At 36.1% G+C, this 22,758-nt stretch overlaps 1 protein-coding gene across 1 annotated transcript in view; it reads right to left on the bottom strand.

Annotated features, from left to right (window-relative positions):
* ERBB4 (erb-b2 receptor tyrosine kinase 4) overlaps nucleotides 1–22,758 on the bottom strand; it is a 1,235,763-nt gene that overhangs the window by 336,941 nt on the left and 876,064 nt on the right. The window contains exon 5 of the mRNA XM_061147924.1: nucleotides 21,040–21,105. Coding sequence (XP_061003907.1) covers nucleotides 21,040–21,105 — 66 coding nt within the window. The remainder of the gene's footprint in view (nucleotides 1–21,039; nucleotides 21,106–22,758) is intronic.

Below are 22,758 nucleotides of genomic sequence, written 5' to 3'. Positions count from 1 at the left end.
GAGGTTTGAATAAGAAAAATGTTCAGGGTAATGCAGAGGTGATTTGAGTTGAATGTGAAGAAGAATTTATTGACTATTAGAGTGATAAAAACACTGTAATGAGACTCTGAATGGGCTTCCTGAGTCTTTGTCAGTATTTAAGAGAAATCTCTTTTGAATGCTTCAGACCTCCACTTAATTAAAGACAGCAGACTTGATGAAATGCTCTCTAGAGGTACCTTCTAGTTGGATTGTAACCCAATATTTATTGTATTGTAATTCAATATTTATTCCTATGAATGGTGAAATTCTGCCCCCACCACCAAGATGAACACTTTGGGTTATATAATATGCTTCTCAGTTCAGTTCAGTTGCGACCCTGTGGACTGCAGCATGCAAGGCCTCCCTGTCCATCAACAGCTCTCAGAGTTTACTCAAACTAATGTCCATTGAGTTGGTGATGCCATCCAAGCATCTCATCCTCTGTCGTCCCCTTTTCCTCCTGCCTTCAATCTTTCTCAGCCTCAGGGTCTTTTCAAATGAGTCAGCTCTTCACATCAGGTGGCCAAAGTAAAAAGCTCCAATTATCAGAATAGACTTTAAATGAAGCAAATAAAGCTCAAAGACCATCCAAGAATACACATTACTTCTAGAGCATGATGAAATGTGTAGAAAATCCAGTTTAATGAAACTAACACTAAACTAAACACCACTATTAATTTTCCCATGGGAGAATAATTAGACACATCAGTGTGACCAATGCCGGGTAGACTGTGAGAATCACATAAAGGCATTTAAAGTAAAAATGTCTGGTCCTCTTTCTATTTTCTGATTCAATAAGTTTAGGAGAGGGGTCAGGAAATTCATTTTTTTTTTTTTAATTGGGAGCAGCAAGGTTTTCAGCAGTTCCCTTTATCATAAATCAACATTTCCAAACCTCTGGAAATACTCTTAAAATACCCTCTTACTATTACTCTTACTTTCCAGGAAGGGTAAAGTACTTATTTGTATGGGAAGGCAGAGATGGAGACGGGTCTTAAACTGGAACCCTGCTTCCTGTCTCACACTAGATCATAGGATAATTGAAAATAATTGCTGTCACACAGGGTCAGGCCTCAGGACACATAAAGATTACATCCTAATCTGAACAGGGAAGGAATTTGGAATTTTAATAATTTGTTACTTATTTTAACCAATAGCATAAGCCTATATTCTTTGAAAAAGGCTCTTGGAGAAGATGACTAATTTTTAAAAATAATTGAACCTAGCAAGGTAGAATTATAAAAACATACATGGGTTTTCTAAACTGCCACAATAATATCCATTTTTCATATCAGAAAAAAATGTAACATATTTTATTCCTAATTAGAAGGCAATGGCACCCCACTCCAGTACTCTTGCCTGGAAAATCCCATGGATGGAGGAGCCTTGGTGGGCTGCAGTCCACGGGGTCGCTAAGAGTCGGACATGACTGAGCAACTTCACTTTCACTTTTCACTTTCACACATTGGAGAAGGAAATGGCAACCCACTCCAGTGTTCTTGCCTGGAGAATCCCAGGGACGGGGGAGCCTGGTGGGCTGCCGTCTTTGGGGTCGCATGAAGTTGCACACGACTGAAGCGACTTAGCAGCAGCAGCAGTCTGATTTTAACCATTTCAAAGGAACTGACTGATCATACCATTAGGTATACATGCCTACAGGTATTGTAATAGTTTTATTCCATACGCTATAGCTGCTACACTTCCTGTGCCAATACCTACCAACCCCTTACTGACATTTAGAGTCAGTAAAACATGCCTAGATTTGGCAGCTTCTAATCAAATTTGACCCTTGTCCCAAATATATCCCTGGTGACCCATGGGCTATGACAAGATAATATTGTTAGTTAGGAATATTGTCAAATAGGAAGGGAATCTTGTCTAATTCATTCTTCATCACTAGCTGCTTTATTCATTTATTTAATGAAGTTTTATTCAATCTATTTTTAAAAGACATGCTTAAGTGATTCATTAAGGGACCTTAGAGTTGATTTTAAACTACACTCTCAGCCACTAGGGAAATTCTCCCTTATTAATAGGTTGTTGACATCAGCAAAGTTTACAAATCAGGATTCAAAAATAGAAAAACAATATTGCCTATTATATGAACTATAAAAAGTATTCTTGAGAGGGAATATGAGTTTTTGCATAGTATTTCCAGGAAAAAAATACATATATTTATAAATACACATAAAATGTATGTATTTCAAGACAACAAGGGAAGTGTATGAGTCAGCCTAATGAAAACATGAATAGCATTTAAAATATATATTTTTATAAAAATAAATTACTTTTTTAAAAAAGAAAGATGTTATAACCACAAATATTAAAAAGATGAAAAGAAAATTGATGGCTACACCTTACAATATACAAATAAATGACATAGTGAAAATAAAGTGATAAAAAATGGAGTGATCATATTATGGACATGTTATAAACAAAAAAAAAATTGAGGAAAACTTGACATTCAGCTTTTCCAAACCAGTTCGAATTACAGCAGACCAAACATCTCTATATTCAGACTTCATGAACACACACACACACAAAACACACACATAAACAATCCCTTTGTTTATCCTATTTCTTTATCCAAAATATCAGCAGACAGGAATAAAGATAATCTCTCCCAATCGGTATATATCTGGATGAGTTTCCTTCCAAATTGGCAAAAAAAAAAAAAAAAAAGCCAATTATGTGATGAAAATAATCACAAAATATTAAAACATAAAAGACAGACCCTCATTAGGAAAGCAATGAATAAAAATTTGCTGAATTAATGAATTATATTAGTCTAAAATTCTCATTTTAGGAGGAAATTGAAATCCAAATAAACTGACTTCCTTATGGACAAGTCCAAAATATGTCCATATGTCTCTAAGAGATATCACTGTCTCATCAGGGCTTTCCAGACAATATCTAGTTTCTTAATAGCACAACAGAGCCCACATCTAATAACTTATTAATATTCAATTTGGAAATTAAAATACCAAATGATGCTCAGTTGTAAGGTGAAATACTATATTTAATATCACCAGAAAACTGTAAATTAGCCATCTTCAGATAAATCAGTACGTTCCTATCTTATGTTAGTTTTTTTTTTTTTTTAATCCAAATCCAAACCCATTCATGTTCTTTCTGTCCCAGATGAAAAGATGCTCTTTTCCTATTTTAGACAGTTCTTAATTGGGTTTCCCAGGTGGCACTAGTGGTAAAGAACCCACTTGCCAAGACATGGGTTCGATACCTGGGTCAGGAAGATCCCCTGGAGGAGGGCCTAGCAACCCACTCCAGTCTCCTTGCCTGGAGAATCCCATGGGCAGAGAAGCCTGTAGAGCTACAATCCATAGGGTTACAGAGTCGGACACAACTGAACCAGCTGATCACGCCTGAGCCCTAGGTTATCCAGCACATTAATGATCAAGTTCAAATTCTTGCATCGTGCTGTTCTGTACTGTCTTAGTCATGACCGACTCTGTGACCCAATGGACTGCAGCCCACCAGGCTCCTCTGTCCATGGGAATCTCCAGGCAAGAATACTGGAGTGGGTTGCCATGCCTTTCTCCAAGGGATCTCTCCCGCCCAAGGATCAAACCTGTGTCTCATACAGTCTCCTACACTGGCAGTCAGGTTCTCTACCACTAGTGCCACCTGGGAAGCCCAAAGTGAGAATGTTAGTCACTCAATTATGCCTGACTCTTTGCGACTTCTTGGACTTCTAGGAGCCCACCAGGCTCCTCTGAACCATGGAATTCTCCAGGCAAGAATATTGGAGTGGGTGGCCATTCCCTTCTCCAGGGAATCTTCCCCATCCAGGAATTTAACCCAGGTCTCCTGCATTTCAGGCAGATTTTTTTTTTTTTTTTTTTTTTTACCATCTGAACCACCAGGGAAGCCTTTTGCATTGTAAATTATTTTTATTCTCTCAGCTATAATCAGCTTCATTTTTTATTGGCTGGTTTTTCATGTCCAATATTTCAGACTCTCATATTTAAAATAAATTTTAAGAATAATCCTCCTTGTATCTCATGCTCTTCATGACCCTCAGAGAGCCAAGCATTTTTCAAAGAGTTGATTATAACATTTTTCTGATATACCTCAAATATCTATCTCCAGCCATTTTTCACAATATCTCTAAACATCTCACCTTAGTTTCCAATTAGTAACTGATTATTTCCTAGGCATTTCTACTTGGATGAATAAGAAATCTCTATGACTCATAAAGGACATAGCTAAGCTTTTATTTCCATCCTCAATCCAGCTGCAGTACTAACCTCTGCCTACATTCTTGATCTCAGTGACTATTGCCATCACTGATTTAACTGATTCAACTTCTAACTTGGAATCCAATCTCAAATTTTTTCTCTTCTTTCTCCCACAGCCAAATTGGTTGGTTACCAGGCCTCATTATGAACTCAAGTGTCTATTTCTTAAAGTGCCTCCTTTTCATCTTTTTTTCTGTATTTTAAACCCCTTTTCTGCCTATCTAATGTTTACACATTTTCAAGGTTCAAGTCAATAGAAATCTCTTTTTTTTTTTTTTGTATGGATATGGATTTATATTTCATATGTATTTTTTTTTAATTTTTATTATTATTATTTTTTTTTCCAGTGGGTTTTGTCATACATTGATATGAATCAGCCATGGATTTACATGTATTCCCAATCCCGATCCCCCCTCCCACCTCCCTCTCCACCCGATTCCTCTGGGTCTTCCCAGTGCACCAGGCCGGAGCACTTGTCTCGTGCATCCCACCTGGGCTGGTGATCTGTTTCACCATATAGAAATCTCTTTTATTAATCTTACATTGACTCTTTTACTCAGCCCCTTACTTTGCATCTCCATCAAACTTTGTTCTTGGTGATCTTATTTCATGGCATACAGATTTCTATTACAGCCCTAACCCCATTATGTTGTAACTGGGTACTTCTGTGACTGTCTATATCATGAATACAGAACTTTGGAGGCACAAATCAATTTATTTTCACCTGTTATCTTCATATCTGGAACTTAAAATGTGAATAATTAAAGTGATCTATACATATCTTCTTTAATTCTAGAAGAATAATTTGTCCTAGAGTCATTTTACATAACAACATGACTGCAAATGATGAGCAATGAAAACTAAGATATTATTCAAATACTGTTCAAACTTATGACAAAAGCGATAGAAATAAGATTACATTTAGCATTTTCAGATCAGTTCAGTCGCTCAGGCATGTTCAACTCTTTGTGACCCCATGACTCGCAGCATGCCAGGCCTCCCTATCCATCACCAACTCCAGGAACTGGAGTTTTAAATACTGATCTTACAGGGGAAAAAACTGAATTCCCAAATAGGGTCCAACTTCAAGTCCATGTCTTAGTAATAACACAGATTTTTAAAGCCACCTAAAATAGTTACACCAGAAACACATTTCAAACATATACAAAAAAACTGTTTTCAAAATATTACTTTTATTCTCATAGAAGGTATGCCTTTTTTTTTTTTTAAAGGATAATCTTGCTTGCTTAAAAGTTAAATGATCTCCTTTCCGGTGTTTTTCTAACTTTTCTTCATCACAATTTACAGTACAAACATTTTACATCATGGCTTAGTACACATATCCATGATGAAAAGTTTTAAGGCATTATATTGACCTTAATTATGGGTAAAGCATTTTGATACTTTCTATTGTATTCTTATCTGGTTTATTTTCTTCTAATCTATTCTACTTCAATAAAAAATTAATGTTGGTCAGGGTCCATGAAAGTGACATTACACTCAAAAGCTGAGTGCTGAAGAATTGATGCTTTTGAACTGTGTTGTTGGAGAAGACTCTTGAAAGTCCCTTGGACTGCAGTGAGATTCAACCAGTCCATTCTAAAGGAGAACAGTTCTGGGTGTTCATTGGAAGGACTGATGTTGAAGCTGCAACTCCAATACTTTGGCCACCTGATGCGAAGAGCTGACTCATTTGAAAAGACCCTGATGCTGGGAAAGACTGAGGGCAGGAGGAGAAGGGGACGACAGAGGATGAGATGGTTGGACGCATCACTGACTCGATGGACATGGGTTTGGGTGGACTCTGGGAGTTGGTGACGGACAGGGAGGCCTGGTGTGCTGTGGTTCATGGGGTCGCAAACAGTCGGACACGACTGAGCGACTGAACTGAACAAGTTGCATCCAGGTGTCAGAGAGCATTATAGAATTGCAAAGACAAAGGTGAAAATAGAAAATTAGGAAACTAATCTTAGTGCTTTTTTTATCTGTGTGCAGCAAATTGGCCTTCTAATGAATTCAGGAATGTAAAGTCACTGGAGATGAAATTTTCTTCTTCTGAGGTTTTATGATCCCAGAGGCTATGCAAAACCATTGTGCAACAGTGCCTGCCACAGTGCTCTACCTCCACAATTGAGACTGGTGATTCCCAGAAGTTTCTGTTACTTCCCTTGATCCTAGCCAAAAGGCCAAGAGCAATAGTTTGTGTTACTTATCCCCACCATAATAACTGAAAATTTAGGGTAGTTAAGTCTGAATTTGTCCTGCATGGTGGTGTTTTCAGATGAGGGCCAGTATAAAACAATATGTGAGATTCTCTTCAAGTAAAGATTTTATATAAAATAATGTATATTTTATAAGAAATAAATGTATCTATAGATATTATTTAAAGCTGTTACACATTACTGATATACCTTTAAAAATTATCATCTCTATGACATGAAAAAAATTTGGACATCCTCAAAAATTACAAAAAAGTCATAATAAAAGGAATATAATTATTGTTCTTTTTTTAAAATTCTATATAAGCAATACATGTTTTTTGAGAAATACGTCTCTATAAATATGCAAAATTAAAAAGAACATTTTCTTATTGTAGCAATCAGTTCAGTTCAGATTCAGTCACTCAGTCGTGTCCGACTCTTTGAGACTCCATGAACTACAGCACTCCAGGAGTCCTGGTCCATCACCAACTGCCAAAGTGTGCTCAAACTCAAGTCCATAGAGTTGGTGATGCCATCCAACCATCTCATCCTGTCTCATCCCCTTCTCCTTCTGCCCTCTATCTTTCCCAGCATCAGGGTCTTTTCAAATGAGTCAGTTCTTCACATCAGGTGGTCAAATATTGGAGTTTCAAATAGAGTATCAGTCCTTCCAATGAATAATCAAGACTGATTTCCTTTAGGATTGACTGGTTGGATCTCCTTACACTCCAAGGGACTCTCAAGAAGTCTTCTCCAACACCACAGTTCAAAAGCATCAATTCTTCAATGCTCAGCTTTCTTTATAGCCCTACTCTCACATCCACACATGATAACTGGAAAAACCACAGCTTTGACTAGACGGACCTTTGTTGGCAAAGTAATGTCTCTGCTTTATAATATGTTATCTAGGTTGGTCATAGCTTTTCTTCCAAAGAGCAAGCATCTTTCAATTCCATGGCCTTAGTCACCATCAGCTGTGACTTTGCAGCCCCCCAAAATAAAGTCCGTAATTTTTTCCAATGTTTCCCCATCTATTTGCCATGAAGTGATAGACTAGATGCCATGATCTTAGTTTTCTGCATGTTGAGTTTCAAGCCAACTTTTTCACTCTCCTCTTTCACTTTCATCAAGAGGTTCTTTAGTTCTTCTTTGCCTTCAGCCATAAGGGTGGTGTTATCTGCATATCTGATGCTATTGATATTTCTCCCAGCAATCTTTTTATCACAGTATTTTAATTTTAATTTTTAATTTTTTAAATTTATTTATTTTAATTTGAGGCTAATTACTTTATAATATTGTAGTGGATTTGCCATACATTGATATGAATCAGCCATGGGTGTACATGTGTTCCCCATCCTGAATCCCCATCCCACCTCCCTCCTCATCCCATCCCTCTGGGTCATCCCAGTGCACCTGCCCTGAGCACCCTTTCTCATGCATGGAACCTGGACTGGCGATCTGTTTCACATATGATCTCCCAGCAATCTTGATTCCAGCTTGTGCTTCTTCCAGCCCAGTATTTCGCATGATACACTCTGCATATAAGTTAAATAAGCAGGCTGACAATATACAGCCTTGACATACTCCTTTCCTGATTTGGAAACAGTCTCTTGTTCCAACCAGTCCTAACTGTTGCTTCTTGACCTGCATACAGATTTCTCAAGAGGCAGGTCAGGTGGTATGGTATTCCCATCTCTTTCAGAATTTTCCACAGTTTGTTGTGATCTATGCAGTCAAAGACTTTGGCGTAGTCAATGAAACAGAAGTAGATGTTTTTCTGGGACTCTCATGCTTTTTTGATGATCCAATGGATGTTGGCTATTTGATCTCTGTACAATTGCTATTGTAGCAATAACCAATGTCAACTTTGGGGGTGTCTATAATTCAACCTGCCTATTATAGCTCAATGATAGTAGGACAGTTAAGACAGCACAAAATACACAACCAAAACCTTTCAAGACAGTAATTGAGATTGTGCCTGTCTACATATAATATTTTTAACTCTCACTGATATGTTTAATCCTTAATAATAAAGGAATTACCATTCTTTTTAACTTTGACAATCTAATTGTGAAAATACTTAGTTTTAAGAAATATGTAATTGACTATAAGTGAAGAAAAACATTTTTACAAATTTCTTCCAAAAATATTAATTCTTTAAAATTTTATTAAAATATTTTGTTATAAAAATAAAAATACTATATTGTATTTAAAATAATCTTTCCTCTTTTAAAATTTCTAACTTTTATGTCATGTTTAAAAACAAGTCATCATAACTTTTACCTATATTTTTCTAGTACTTTGAGTTATTTCATGCTTTTGAAACCTTTAGTCTATAATCCATCTATAATCTATTGTCTCTTTGATGCCTTTAAACTTTAATGTACAATTAATCTCGTGTTTTGTTTTATGGTGGGGATCTAACTTATTTTTTCCATGAAAGTGAAAGTCGCTCAGTTGTGTCCAACTCTTTGCAACCCAATGGACTATACAGTCCATGGAATTCTACAGGCCAGAAACCTGGAGTGGGTAGCCGTTCCTGTCGCCAGGGGATCTTCCATGCCAGGAATTGAACCAGGGTTTCCAGCATTGCAGACGGATTCTTTACCACTGAGCCACTGGGGAAACCCCCTATTATTAATTTTTTTCACCATACAATGAACCATTTGATCCAACACCATTTATTGAATAATCTCTATATTTTTCATTAAAATGCTAACTTTATAGAAACCAAATTACTGTATAGACTTTATATTGCACCTGGACTTTCTATTACATTCCACTGAGTTAATTCCATTCAGAACTAACGTGATACTATTTTCATATTTACTACTTTATAACATTTAAATACTTGGGAAAAGTCCTTCTACATAGCTCTTCCTTTTAAGTGTGGGGGTAATTTATTAAATATATTTTCCATGAATATTTTAGGCTATTTTTGTTCAATTAAAAGCAAAACATTGAGAATTGACTGAAGGTTAAATTAAAGCTTAATTTTAGAAGAACTGACATTTTCATCCTATGAGTCCCCTCATTTTATGGGTCCCCTCATCTTGGAATGTGGTAACTCCCCATTTATTTAAATTTTCTGTTGGTAGACTTTGTAAAATATTTTCTGTTGGCAAAATATTGTGGTTTGATTTTTATTTTAAACTATCCATAGTTACCTGTGTCAGAGTCTGTCTCTCATCTCCATCATTTCCCTAGTCAATGAAATTAAATACATCTTCAATACATGCAACATCCTCATTGTTAAGAAAAATAATCTTTTGGGGTAACAGTTATCTGAGTTCAAGTAATATTCAAAACAGAGCAAAATCTCAGTTATTCTTATAGTCATAATGCTGTAACTGCTCCATTAAGAAAAACATTCATGGGCAAAAGACTTTGCATAACTGCAAAATAAATATCATCAGTGATATGTGAAAATGATACTCTGGGTCTATCTTTTATTACTTCACCATAAATTAGTATAGTTACTATTTCTCTTGAAAATATCTATGTTAATGGCAAGAAGTATCCATGATACTATCATAAATTTTCAAATTATCAATAAAATTGTTATTGACTTGAGAAATGGAATATGTCTGATATTTTGAGAATTCACATGTATTCTAATATAACAAGTAAAAATGTTACTTGACATAAGCACAACTGACAAGTATCCAGTATCCACTTCTTTTCTTTCTCATCCCAGTGCCACTTACTTAATTCTTCCTCCAGCTGAGCCAATTAAATCAGCAAATAGATGATGTATCTCAGATTAATGCAAGGCAGAACTCTAAGGAGGGTATTTTTCTTCAGGCTTGCCCAACTCCCTAATCATGAGAGTAGCAAACAGTGACTATAATGAGTTTCCTATTAATTAGAGGACACTCTCATGTCACATGTAGATCATTTTGAAATCTTCTCTTGTATAGTTAAAGATAGCTATTCTAATGACAGTCGATTCTTTTGCTACAAAGCATTCAGAATAAATTGCTATTACTGCCATAATAAAATTATTACATTTATTTATTTTTTTGCTGGGTCAAGTCTTAGCTGTGGGATCTTTGACTGAGATGCACAGACTCTCTAGCTGTGGCCAATGGGCTCATTAGAATCAGCGCATGGGCTTAGTTGATCCATGGCATGTGGGATCTCAGTTCCCTGACCAGGGATTGAGTCCAAGTCCCCTTCATTGCAAGGTCGGTTCTTAATCACTGAACTGCCAGGGAAAACTCACAGAATGCTTCTAATCATAACATTTTCAGATATTTCTGACTTTTCTTCTCAATGTCCTCTCAATAATCCTTCAAATGTGCAGTACTCTCTCTGATCTCACTACTAGGGTACCTGCTTCTACCCAACCCACAGTTTGCATTCCTGGAGTGTAAATGCCTGACATTAAACTTTTGATTGTGGCTTCCCAGGTGGCGCTAGTGGTAAAGAACCTGCCTGCCAATGCAGGAGACACAGGAGAGGTGGGTTCAATCTCTGAGTTGGAAAGATCCACTGGAGGAGGAAATAGCAAGTTACTCCAGTATTATTGCCTGGAGAATCCCATGGACAGAGGAGTCTGGTGGGATACAGTCCATGGGGGTCACACAGAGTTGGGTGCGGTTGAAGCAGCTTAGCAGGCATACAAGCTTTTGTTTGCTAAGTGTTAGTTGCTCAGTTGTGTCCGACTCTTTGTGACCCCACGGACTGTAGTCCTGCAGGTTCCTCTGTCCATGGAATTCTCCAGGCAATAATAATGGAGTCGATTACCATGCCCTTCTCCAGGAGATCTTTCTGCCCATGTATTGAACTCAGGTCTCGTGCATTGCAGGCATATTCATTACCATCTGAGCCACCAGGAAGCATTGATTGCTAAGACATCCACTTCTAAGACATTCATCTCAAACAAACATATCCCAGGTGTATGACACAGATGCTAGTAAATGCCTAGATAAGAAACCAGAATGTACCTCCTCCTGAAGTTCTCCTCTTAGGAAAAAAGCTTTTGGTAATCCAGATAACCGACATTTTAAGTGACCTCACTTTTCTGTTTCCATACCTAAATTCTTGCTGCTATATTTAAAATTGATCAGTAAAGAGTGAACTTGTAAAGCCCTAAGTACTAACCTCTACTCACTCCAACAAAGACAGGGCTACAGGTCTACACTTTCTCTCTACCTATGACCTCACTGGGCAGCTATTGAGCCTGCCATACCTCCTTGACCTGTGAATAATAAACCATGCTTTTTCAAAGTTCCCTGATGGTTACTGCTGAGGTACATCTTGCAATTATAACAAGAACCACAAGGGCTGGTCCAGCCACAAGTTTGACTCAGTTCCAGAAAATACCTGTAGGGACTTATCACATGTAGTAGTGGCCCAGGTGAATGCCTCAAGCATTCCAAGTATACAAAATCACTGTCTATAGGCTAAAACTAACATAAAATATTTCCTCAAAATATCTGAGCATAAATCTGTATCATTTATATCTATGGCTAACCACTGTGTGTGCCCACATGCAAATATCATCAGTTGAGTTCAGTAGCTCAGTGATGTCCAACACTTTGTGACACCATGGATTACAGCATGCCAGGCTTCCCTGTCCATCCCAACTCCCGGAGCTTACTCAAACTCACATCCATCGAGTTGGTGATACCATCCATCCAACTGTCTCATCCTCTGTTGTCCCCTTCTCTTGCCTTCAATCTTTCTAAGCATCAGAGTCTTTTCAAATGATTCAGTTCTTCACATCAGGTGGCCAAAGTATTGGAGTTTCAGCTTTAGCATCAGTCCTTCCAATGAATATTCAAGACCGACATTCAGGATTGACTGGTTAAAACTCCTTGCAGTAAAAGAGACTCTGAGTCTTCTCCAACACTTCAGTTCAAAAGCATCAATTCTTTGGCACTCAGCTTTCTTTATAGTCCAACTCTAACATCCACAAAATGACTACTAGAAAAACCATAGCTTTAACTAGACAGAACTTTGTTGGCAAAGTAATGTCTCTGTTTTTTAATATGCTGTCTAGGTTGGTCATAGCTTTTCTTACAAGGTCAAGCGTCTTTTAATTTAGTGACCTCAGTCACCATCTGCAGTGATTCTGGAACCCAAAGAAATAAAGTCTGTCATTGTTTCCCCATTTATTTGCCATGAAGTGATGGGACCAGATGTCATGATCTTAGTTCTCTGCATGTTGAATTTTAAGCCAACTCTTTTACTTTCTTCTTTCACTTTAATCAAGAGGTTCTTTATTCTTCACCTTCTGCCATAAGGGTGGTGTCATCTGCATATCTGATGTTATTGATATTTCTCCCACAAATCTTGATTCCAGCTTGTGCTTCATCCAGCCTGGCATTTCACATGATATACTTTGTATAGAAGTTAAGTAAGCAGGGTGACAATATACAGCTTTGAAATACTCCTTTCCCAATTTGGAACCAGTCTGCTGTTCCATGTCCAGTTCTGACTGTTGCTTCTTGAACTGTATACAGAATCCACAGGAGGCAGGTAATGTGGTCCGGTATTCCCATCTCTTCGAATTTTCCACAGTTTGTGGTGATCCACACAGTCAAAGGCTTTGGCATAGTCAATAAAGCAGAAGTAGATGTTTTTCTGAAACTCTCTTGCTTTTCTGATGATCCAAAAGATGTTGGCAATTTGATCTCTGGTTCCTCTGCCTTTTCTAAATACAGCTTGAACATTTAGAAGTTCACGGTTCACATACTGCTGAAGACTGGCTTGGAGAATTTTGAACATCACACTGCTAGCATGTGAGATGAGTGCAATTGTGTGGTAGTTTGAACATTCTTTAACATTGCACTTCTTTGGGATTCGAATGAAAACTGACCTTTTCCAGTCCTGTGGCCACTGCTGAGTTTTCCAAATTTGCTGGCATATTGAGTGCAGCACTTTTATAACATCATCTTTTAGGATTTGAAATAGCTTAACTGGAATTCCATCACTTCTACTAGCTTTGTTTGTAAGTGATGCATCCTAAAGCCCACTTGACTTCACATTCCAGGATGTCTGGCTCTAGGTGAGAGATCACACCATCGTGATTATCTGGGTCGTGAAGATTTTTTTGTACAGTTCTTCTGTGTATTCTTGCCACCTCTTCTTATATTTTCTGCTTCTGTAGGTCCATATCATTTCTGTCATTTACTGTGCCCATCTTTGCATGAAATGTTCCCTTGGTATCTCTAATTTTCTTGAAGAGATCTCTAGTCTTTCCCATTCTATTGTTTTCCTCTATTTCTTTGCATTGATCACTGAGGAAGGCTTTCTCATCTCTCCTTGCTATTCTTTGGAACTCTGCATCCAAATGGGTATATCTTTCCTTTTCTCCTTTACCTTTCACTTTTCTTCTTTTCTCAGCTATTATTAAGGCCTCCACAGATAACCATTTTGCCTTTTGCATATCTTTTTCTTTGGGATGGTCTTGATCACTGCCTCCTGTACAACGGCATGAACCCCGTCCATAGTTCTGCAGGCACTCTGTCTATCAGACCTAATCCCTTGAATCTATTTGTCACTTCCACTGTATAATTGTAAGGGATTTGATTTAGGTCATACCTGAATGGTCTAGCAGTTTTCCCTACTTTCTTCAATTTCAATCTGAATTTGGCAATAAGGAGTTCATGATCTGAGCTTCAGTCAGCTCTCTCCCAATCTTGTTTTTGCTGACTGTATAGAGCAAACATCATAACTATGCAGAAAAGCATGTATAAAAATCATCTTTGTTCAAACTTTTATTTGGTCCATAAGGGAACTTGAGAAAACTGAATTCCTTGAATCTCAGTTAGTTTAGAAATAGGACTAAATGTCTCATCATCTGATGTCCTCAGTTCAGTGTTCTTTCCAATCTTTTCAAACACTCCTTGGCTTTGTCTTGTACCCAGAGCATTTCCAGAGAACAGGCACAATTTTGTATATTTCTTTTTACCCCTTGAGCCTTTAGCATGGCTTTAAATGATATTCCCTGAATCACATTAAATTGTATTATAAAGAGCATTTCAGATAACTAAAATGAACATCACTTTCTTTAAATCTTTGACAAAGATCATCCAATTACAACAAATATTATCAATGTACAGCAAAATAAACAGCATATTAGTAGTGCTTCCCTTAATTTTACAATATCTCCAGAAACTACTAATCCCAAAATAAGGAAATAATTGAAATCAATAGGAAGGGTTATGGACATGCAAAGTTATTAGTAAAATACAAGGGTTTTAATTAAAGATGTTGGCTTTCAACAAAGGCTTTCTGTTATCCTGATTGATTGAGCCTGCTGGCTCAGCACTTCTTTTCTCTTCATTAGCTCCCACTTGCTTTTCTCTGCTCTAATTGGATATTTATTTACTGCATTATACCTTCTCTTTAAAAAGGGTTTGTTACAGAAATATTGTAAACACAATTACACTTTAGACAAACTGTATGCATGTTACGTGAGAATAATTAGTATATTATTTTAATAGTTTGCCATTTTGATTTTACTATCCACAGGAAAATTGGAAATTTCATGGGAAAAAAATGCAATTTAGTTTCAAGTTGCTACATTTCCTTGCTTAAATTTTGAGGAAGAAACATATATAATATTTTTCTTATATTTTAACATTCATTTCAAAGAAGTTCCAAACATATTTTAGAAGGAATAAAAGCAAGTTTAGCTATTTCTAAATTTCACCCTAGAACTGAATAGAATCCATAAGCCAGACCAAGGTTTTCTTCCTATTATTAAACTAAAGTTTTAATATATTGCAACTACTGAAAGTAATTTTGTGTGCACAAGTATAATAAATGAGAAAAATGCTAAATAATTTCTAATTTCTCCTAGCATGTTCTATATAGTTTGTACAGAAACAATAAATAACATAAAGTGTTTTTTGGCACAAGCTTTTATTTTGCCAATATCATAATACTCTCTATTCACAATTATCTGCACTAGAACAAAGATACTGTTTGTATTAATTTCAATGCTATTTTATTTTAATTAAAAAAAAAGATTTTGAGATAACCTAGCTAGGAAGAATACTGTAGAAGTAAAAGGTGAATTCCTCTAGAAGTTTTCCTTTGGTTAAAATAATGCTTTTCATTAATCAATTTAATGAACAAGCTGAAGCATTCATTTCCTCTTTTTTTTTTTTTTTTCTGTGACATTTTGGTTTAAAAGGCAAGAATGTTTTAACATATTGTCAAGTGCACTTACATTTTTCAATTAGTTTCTAAGCAAGAAGTGTCCCTTATAAAGCAACTAGGAACTGAAGAATATATTGAGTGGTAATCAGCTGAGAAAATTTGACTTATACAACCTGCAGTTAAGGACAATTATAACTGCTTTAATGTAAAACGTGTAAGGTTGGGAGAATCAAACTGTAATATTTTGATCTATGCCTGCCTCATCCTCCCAAGCACAGTTCCTAACTGAGATGACAAAAGAAATGCGGAAAATGTAATAACCACCCAGGCTGATAATAGGAGACTGGAGAAAGCTGGCCTGATACTGTGCTTAAAGATAAAAAAGAACATGCAGTATCTATTTTAAATGAGATAAGTGTGATTCATATATCTTGCAGGGACAGAGATAACTTTGTTCCTTTAATCATTATTATTTATTTCTTAAAGCTTAGTCTCTTTCACACCTAAACCTTCCAGCACAAACCTTAGGACTCAGTTCTTAGGAAGAGAGAGAGTTGTCACTCTTACCAGTAAGCCTACTAAATAATACTACTATAAGCTTCAGACTTCACACAGCAGATAAGTTTGTTTCCCCTGACATGAGTACATTAATCCACTGAATCAATTTACTTAAGCTGTGCTGTGGAGCAATGCGGCCACGATTTAACTGAGCTTAAAAGCACTTTCAACTTTTGAGTCACGGCTCCACGTACAATGCAGGCCCATAGTACCCTTCATAAGTTCTATTTTGACCTTTTACAACTATGTGAGAAGTATTTCTGTTAGGTTTATAGTCATGATACTCTAACATCAAAAAGGATCTTAAAATAATGAATTTAAGCTAATTTAGAAAATCAGACTCCTGAGTAAAACAGGATGGAACACCTGGTTTGATTCTACAAGAACAATTTACTTGCTTTAATATTTACAAAATTCTTTAGATTTTCTAAATTTTTTAAGGAATTTGTTTAGAAATATTTTAATTTTTAAAACATTTTAGAAAAAAACATTTTTAAAATAGCTGCTGGCTTCAGAGTTTACAGTATGAAGGTTATCAAATGTCATAGAGGAAAATGGCACATTTGCATTATTCAATATGCAATCAAAGCTAACTGTAACAACCAAAGCAGGATACAAAAGAAGTTGCAACATGTTACTAAATTTTGCTAAAAAATTAAAAATTTTATAGGTATGCATGGTGAACTGTTGTCCAAAGTGCTGAGAAGAAAAATTCTTCTACCCTTCTACATTCTTCTGGCTGGCTTACAAATTATATTGACAGGAGGCAGCTTAACAGGAGAAAGTCAAATAAAAGATTAATAACATGTATGCATGGGAGAAATGCAATAAAACTGAGTCTTGCCAAAATGGCCAAAACTCTCACTTTAAAAACAATTTTCAGCTAAAGACAAAGCAGGATGTTGGGAAAAGTAATTTGGGACTTCAAAGGTGATGAAGCCAATTGAGATGGAGATAGAAAAATGAATGTTTGGAACACAGAGACAGTGGGATTCAGAGGAATTTTAACAAACAGACTGCAAAGTGCCTCCTCATCAAACACACCTAGTTCATGCTATGGTTGTCCGTGGGCACAGTTCCCTTCATGGGATAGCTTATTTATCTGCACTTTTCTAGGAAGTTAGGGGAAAGATCAAAGTTTTCCAAGTTTTCCAAGCCTTAAAAATAGTCAGCCTAAATTAATCCTCATACCAAAGAGACACATTTTAGGGTGGCAGATTTTGCCCACCTACAATACTAAGCTGTCCATTTATTAACACTCTCGTCCCACTTCGCAAAATCTATTAAAAACAAAACCTCAAACCTCTTCCTCATTTCTTCTTTTTAAAACTTCTGAATCCTACAGACCTTCCCTCAAACTTATCATCGATATCATCACCATTTTTGCTTTTCCATATCTCTGCTCAGAGATGTTTTCACTCTAAATCACCACTCTTCACTTCATTCATCTTCACAAGTCATTCATTATCATGGACTTGTTTTCCTAGGACCTGAATTACTTGTCTTTACTGTGACTTCTTACCATTTAGTGACACAGAGAATCATTCCTGGCATATTTGCTGTTTTAGGAGGAAATCCAGTGGGAGGATGTCAGCATTGATATAATGGGGCGAATAATATGTATTTTGAGGTCAGTGTCCTTGGCTAAGGTGTGGAGCTTTTAAATATTTTACCTTTCTTCCTAATATATGCAAAATATCAAAGAGTAATTATTCAAAAAGTAATGAAATAGTTGACAAATATGAAACTGAATACCTCCAGAGAAACCCTCACTGAAGTGAATTTGTTTCAGTCGTAAGGAAAGAAATCATCTGTAAATGATAAAGATGATGTCTAAAAGATCCTAAAATTCATTTTTGTATGCTCAGTCAATAAAAGCAGGATATTTTCAAAAATTTGCCCAGCCTGTTTTCTGATTTTTAAAAAGTTTAATCAGGGCTCAGAGATAAGTACATCTGAAGTAGGTGTTCAGTTCAGTTCAGTCACTCAGTCGTGTCCGACCCTTTGCGACCGCATGACTCGCAGCACGCCAGGCCTCCCTGTCCATCACCAACTCCCAGAGTTTACTCAAACTCATGTCCATCGAGCTGGTGATGCCATCCAGCCATCTCATCCTCTGTCGTCCCCTCCTCCTCCTGCCTCCAATCCCTCCCAGCATCAGGGTCTTTTCCAATGAGTCAACTCTTCACATGAGGTGGCCAAAATATTGTAAGGGTAAGTAATATATTTTAACTAGCAGAAGGGCTATCAGTAATCTAAAGTAAGCTAGGAAAATTTTACATTTCTTTGGAAAAAAAAGTTCATCAAGGATGTCACTTTGCCATGAGCTCTCTAGATGTCTAATATCTCTATAGAATCTCTCATAAGGTCTATTCTCAAAATTTCTGATCGTACTTCTAGACTTCAGGTCTTACAATAAATACATCTTTGAGTACTTCCAAAATACATTTTGCCTCAGGATGCTGGGCTCTATAAATATGGATATGTAATTTATCTTTCGAGTGACTCAAAGGAGGAAACAGAGAACAGAAGTGAGTGATAAAGGCAAGCATCCTTCTCTTCACTCCAGTGTTTTTGCTATTTATTCTCCAGTCATCTACGTCAGTATCATTCACAGGGTAGAAGTGGTCTGAAGTTTTGCTCCTACATGCATTCACTCAGATTTAAGTTGGATTAAGTTTTCTAACAGTATCTCTTTTAGTTTATTATAATATTATCTATTATTTACTAGGTCCTTAGTATACAACAAAAACACTTAAACATATAAACCACATTATTATTGTATTGAATTTGATTCCAAAGAAGTAACCCTCTGAGGTAAGTTTAATATCTCCATTTTATAGATATGGTAACTGAGGTTTAAAAATTAAATCACTTTCTAATGCTAGAAAGTGGAAACAACTGAGATTTTTATCATCTGGCTGACTATAAATCCAGTGTCCTTGTCCCCTAAACTGCTATGCAATATGGTATACAGGAACCAGTATTATTCTTGGGTTCAGGACAGTTAGGTCAAAATCTCAGGTATTACCTGCGTAAATTTAACAACTCTCTTAAATGTTTCCTCTGTTTACATTTCCCGATTGTGGAATGAGGTTAATGATAACTGACTTCTTTAAATAATAGAAATATTGTGAAAATAAATTTTAAAATGGAAATATTTTATAAATTGTAAAAATCCATGCAAATGAATACTATTCTAAAATTTGAGTTTGCATGTATCAGATATAAGTAAATGTTTGTGGAATTTAAATTTGATAGACTCTGTGAAGTAGGCACAGTGACCATTAAGCCAATTTTATGTTATTATAGTGAGCTTAATTTCCATGCTGGAAAATTAGGTGAATTAAATGACTGTGTGACTGATGATTTGATAACATGAGCTATGGCTTGATAACAGTCTTACTCAAGACTCCCTACCACCCCAACTTGGTGGCAAGTAACAAAACTAATTCAAATGTATTAGAATATTGCATTTATTAAGGTCCTCAAAGAAAGAAGTACATGTGGACATCAGGAAGACCAGAGAACAAGGAAGCAAAAAAGGTCAAAATCTTTCTCTCTCCAATTATCCCTTGCCTCTACATGGCTGATTAATTCTTCGGTGTCACTGAGGACTGGTTATTTCTCCTTCTCATTAATACACATGGCTCCAAAACAGACATCTCAGCTAAGTTTAATCTCTCTTTAAGTTTCTAAGGTGGTGTAACCAGCACCTGTCGATCCCAAGTTCAGATTCTCTAGAAAGAGAATCTGATTGGCCCAGCCTGGATTAATTACCTATTACAGGACTTCTTAACCTTTGGTATTATTAACATTGTCTGCTGAATAATTATTCTTTGCTTTGGACATGCAGAGTGAGGCTCTCTTGTATTTGTAGGATGCCATTAAAACATTTTGTCCAATGTCACAGTGAATGCATTTCACACAGTAATCCAATATTACTTTAGAATCCTGCTTAAAATTCTTGCCAAAACATTGCTGCCATAAAACATTGCTTTTCTTAAATAACTTAAGTCTACACTTTCATCCAACAGTATAAGGAATTTCCACAATATCTAATATTTGTATGTTCAACTTTTTAAATAATATTTTCTGTGTCTTCTATGCTAAAAAAAGAAATACATTTGAAATAGCCTCCACACTCTTTTCCATTTATTATTTCAGCTGTTATTATTATAGCAGGAAGAAAATTCTTTACCATTTATGTGGAGCACTTTGTGTTTCCTTTTAAAAGAAAACATTTATCCTTAAGCTTAGCAAAAGTTCAGTACTGATTTAAGCATCACAGCTTTAGGAATGTTAAAACATTAGATATTTGTCTTTATGTTCAGTAAAGTTTGTTTTCAAATATCTTAGCAGTGATGATGATCCTCATACTTATTTTAAGAACTAATACAAAAGATAATATACACTAAGGGCAAGATACATTGTGTTTCATAGCGAATCTATGTTTATAATTCACACAGTTTTTATCTCTGTGCCAAGAACAGAGTGGGTACACAGTATCCTTTTCCTTTTTTCTTTCTCCAGTGAATGGATAGTCAGGTTAATATTTGGGAAAAACACTGAAATAGTCAGTTAACCTGAAATTCAGTTAATTATCATATTGTATACATTTGGATTTCCTACTTCCTCTGATGTATGTTAATATCACCACATCTGTGCTGTATCATTAATCTAGAAACCACAAAGACATATAAGAAATGATGATGTTTCACTTGAAAGCAATGAAATTAGGCAGTTGACTTACATAGAAACTGGTCTACCACACAGAAGCAAAGCTCATTTTCAGATTTCTGATAAGCAGAAGTGTGAAGAGCTTCAGTTATTAAAATTACGTGACCATTTCACGCCTATGTTTCCCACTGTTGAACACTTACAAGTCTGGCAATGATTTTCCGTGGGTCCCCAGCATCGGCCCGTACAGGACTTATGGCAACGTCCACCTGTAGAGTAGGAAAAAGCACGTGTGTATTATCATCTTTAATCTTTCACTCTGACTGGGAGCTAACATCTCAAAGGAAATATTCCTACTTCTTTATGTGGATTTTTATGTCATACTAGAGTTGAAACATAGCTCATAAAATGCCCACTTAAGTAGCAAAATTTGAATGTCAAATACATATGAAGCAGAGAAATACAATCTCTTGATATTCAAAAATCCTCTCACCGTTATTACAAGAAAAGGAAATACATGACTTTGTGAATGCTCCTGGATAGCCAGAAGTAAATATTTACATGCAATAAGCTTTACTTCAACTACTGAATATTTTTATTCTACTGATCTATTCTACTCGATATAAATTCAAAAGTTCACAGCCCACTAATATCAACAAACATTAAGGATTAAATCAACAGTGTAAAAGAAGGTGGAGTCGATGAAAACAAAAATATATTACAAACATAGGATAAACCTTCAGAAAAAAGGTTGTTTACATAATTTAGATTATATCTTTTTGTCAAAAGTCTTTTGTATCTTTAAAAAGTTATTGAAATATGGCTGATTTACAATGTTGTATTAGTTTCCGGTGTACATCAAGGAGATTAAGTTGTACAAATAAGTGTGTGTATGTGTGTGTGCACGTATGTATATATATATTTACATTCTCTTTCATCATAGGTTGTTACAAGATACTGAGTATCACTTTTACGCTATACAGAAAGTCCTGGCTTGTCATCTGTTTTTTATATAGTAGTGTGTATATTTTAATATCAAACTCCTAATTTATCCCTCCCCCTTCCCCTTGGGTAACCATCAGTTTGCACTTCATCTTTTTAAAACTTTTTATTGAGGTATAATTAATGTACACTATTAATAAGTTTCAGGTGTATGCCACAATGATTCACAATTTTTAAAGGTTATTTTCCATTTATAGTTATGAAACAATATTAGCTATATTCCTATGGAGGAGGACATTCGGAGGTTGTGTCTGAGTTGACCTGTAAGCTGAACCTGGGCGATCAGAGGCTTCTCACCTGCTCCGCTGTCCTTGAAATGTATGTCCCTCTGACTATCGTCATGCTAGCAGCTGTTTCAAGGACATAGCCTTGAGAGAGAAAGGTGTTGTTGAGACCATCTGGACTGAATAAGTGACCAAATTTAGTTAAGACCTTGATGCAAACTTTTAAGACTCTGACAAGCGGATGCTGAAATCTACTTATCTTGCTGCTGCCCAAGACAAGTCTCATACTTAAGTCCCCTAGCTTATGAAACTTGTCACCTACAAATCCAGTGTGGGCTGCCTCTTTCTTCCACCTCTCCTTGCCTTTTATGTACAGGTGCCAATTTGCAAACCAACACTTTATATAAATATTTCAAGCATTTAAAAGAATTCGTTTATTTGGGGAAGTTTAATTTCAATTATTTTTCTAATATCCTCTTCTAAAACTTTTATTGATACTACTTTCTTTCTCAAAGATCAGCCTTTATTTCCTGTGGCCTCATTTTCCTTTTAATGATGATGCTACTATGGGTACTGGCCTCAGTGAAAAAAGCTGTCCCACAGAAAAATTCCCTACAATCACAACAAAAGAATATTAACTAGAAGAAATCATGTGTACTGACTCTCCTTGAAGTTTGCTGTTGAATTTCATAGGTT

Source organism: Dama dama, chromosome 8 (assembly GCF_033118175.1).
Source record: "Dama dama isolate Ldn47 chromosome 8, ASM3311817v1, whole genome shotgun sequence".
Classification (NCBI taxonomy): Eukaryota; Metazoa; Chordata; class Mammalia; order Artiodactyla; family Cervidae; genus Dama; species Dama dama.
This window is presented reverse-complemented; position numbering and strand designations above follow the sequence as displayed.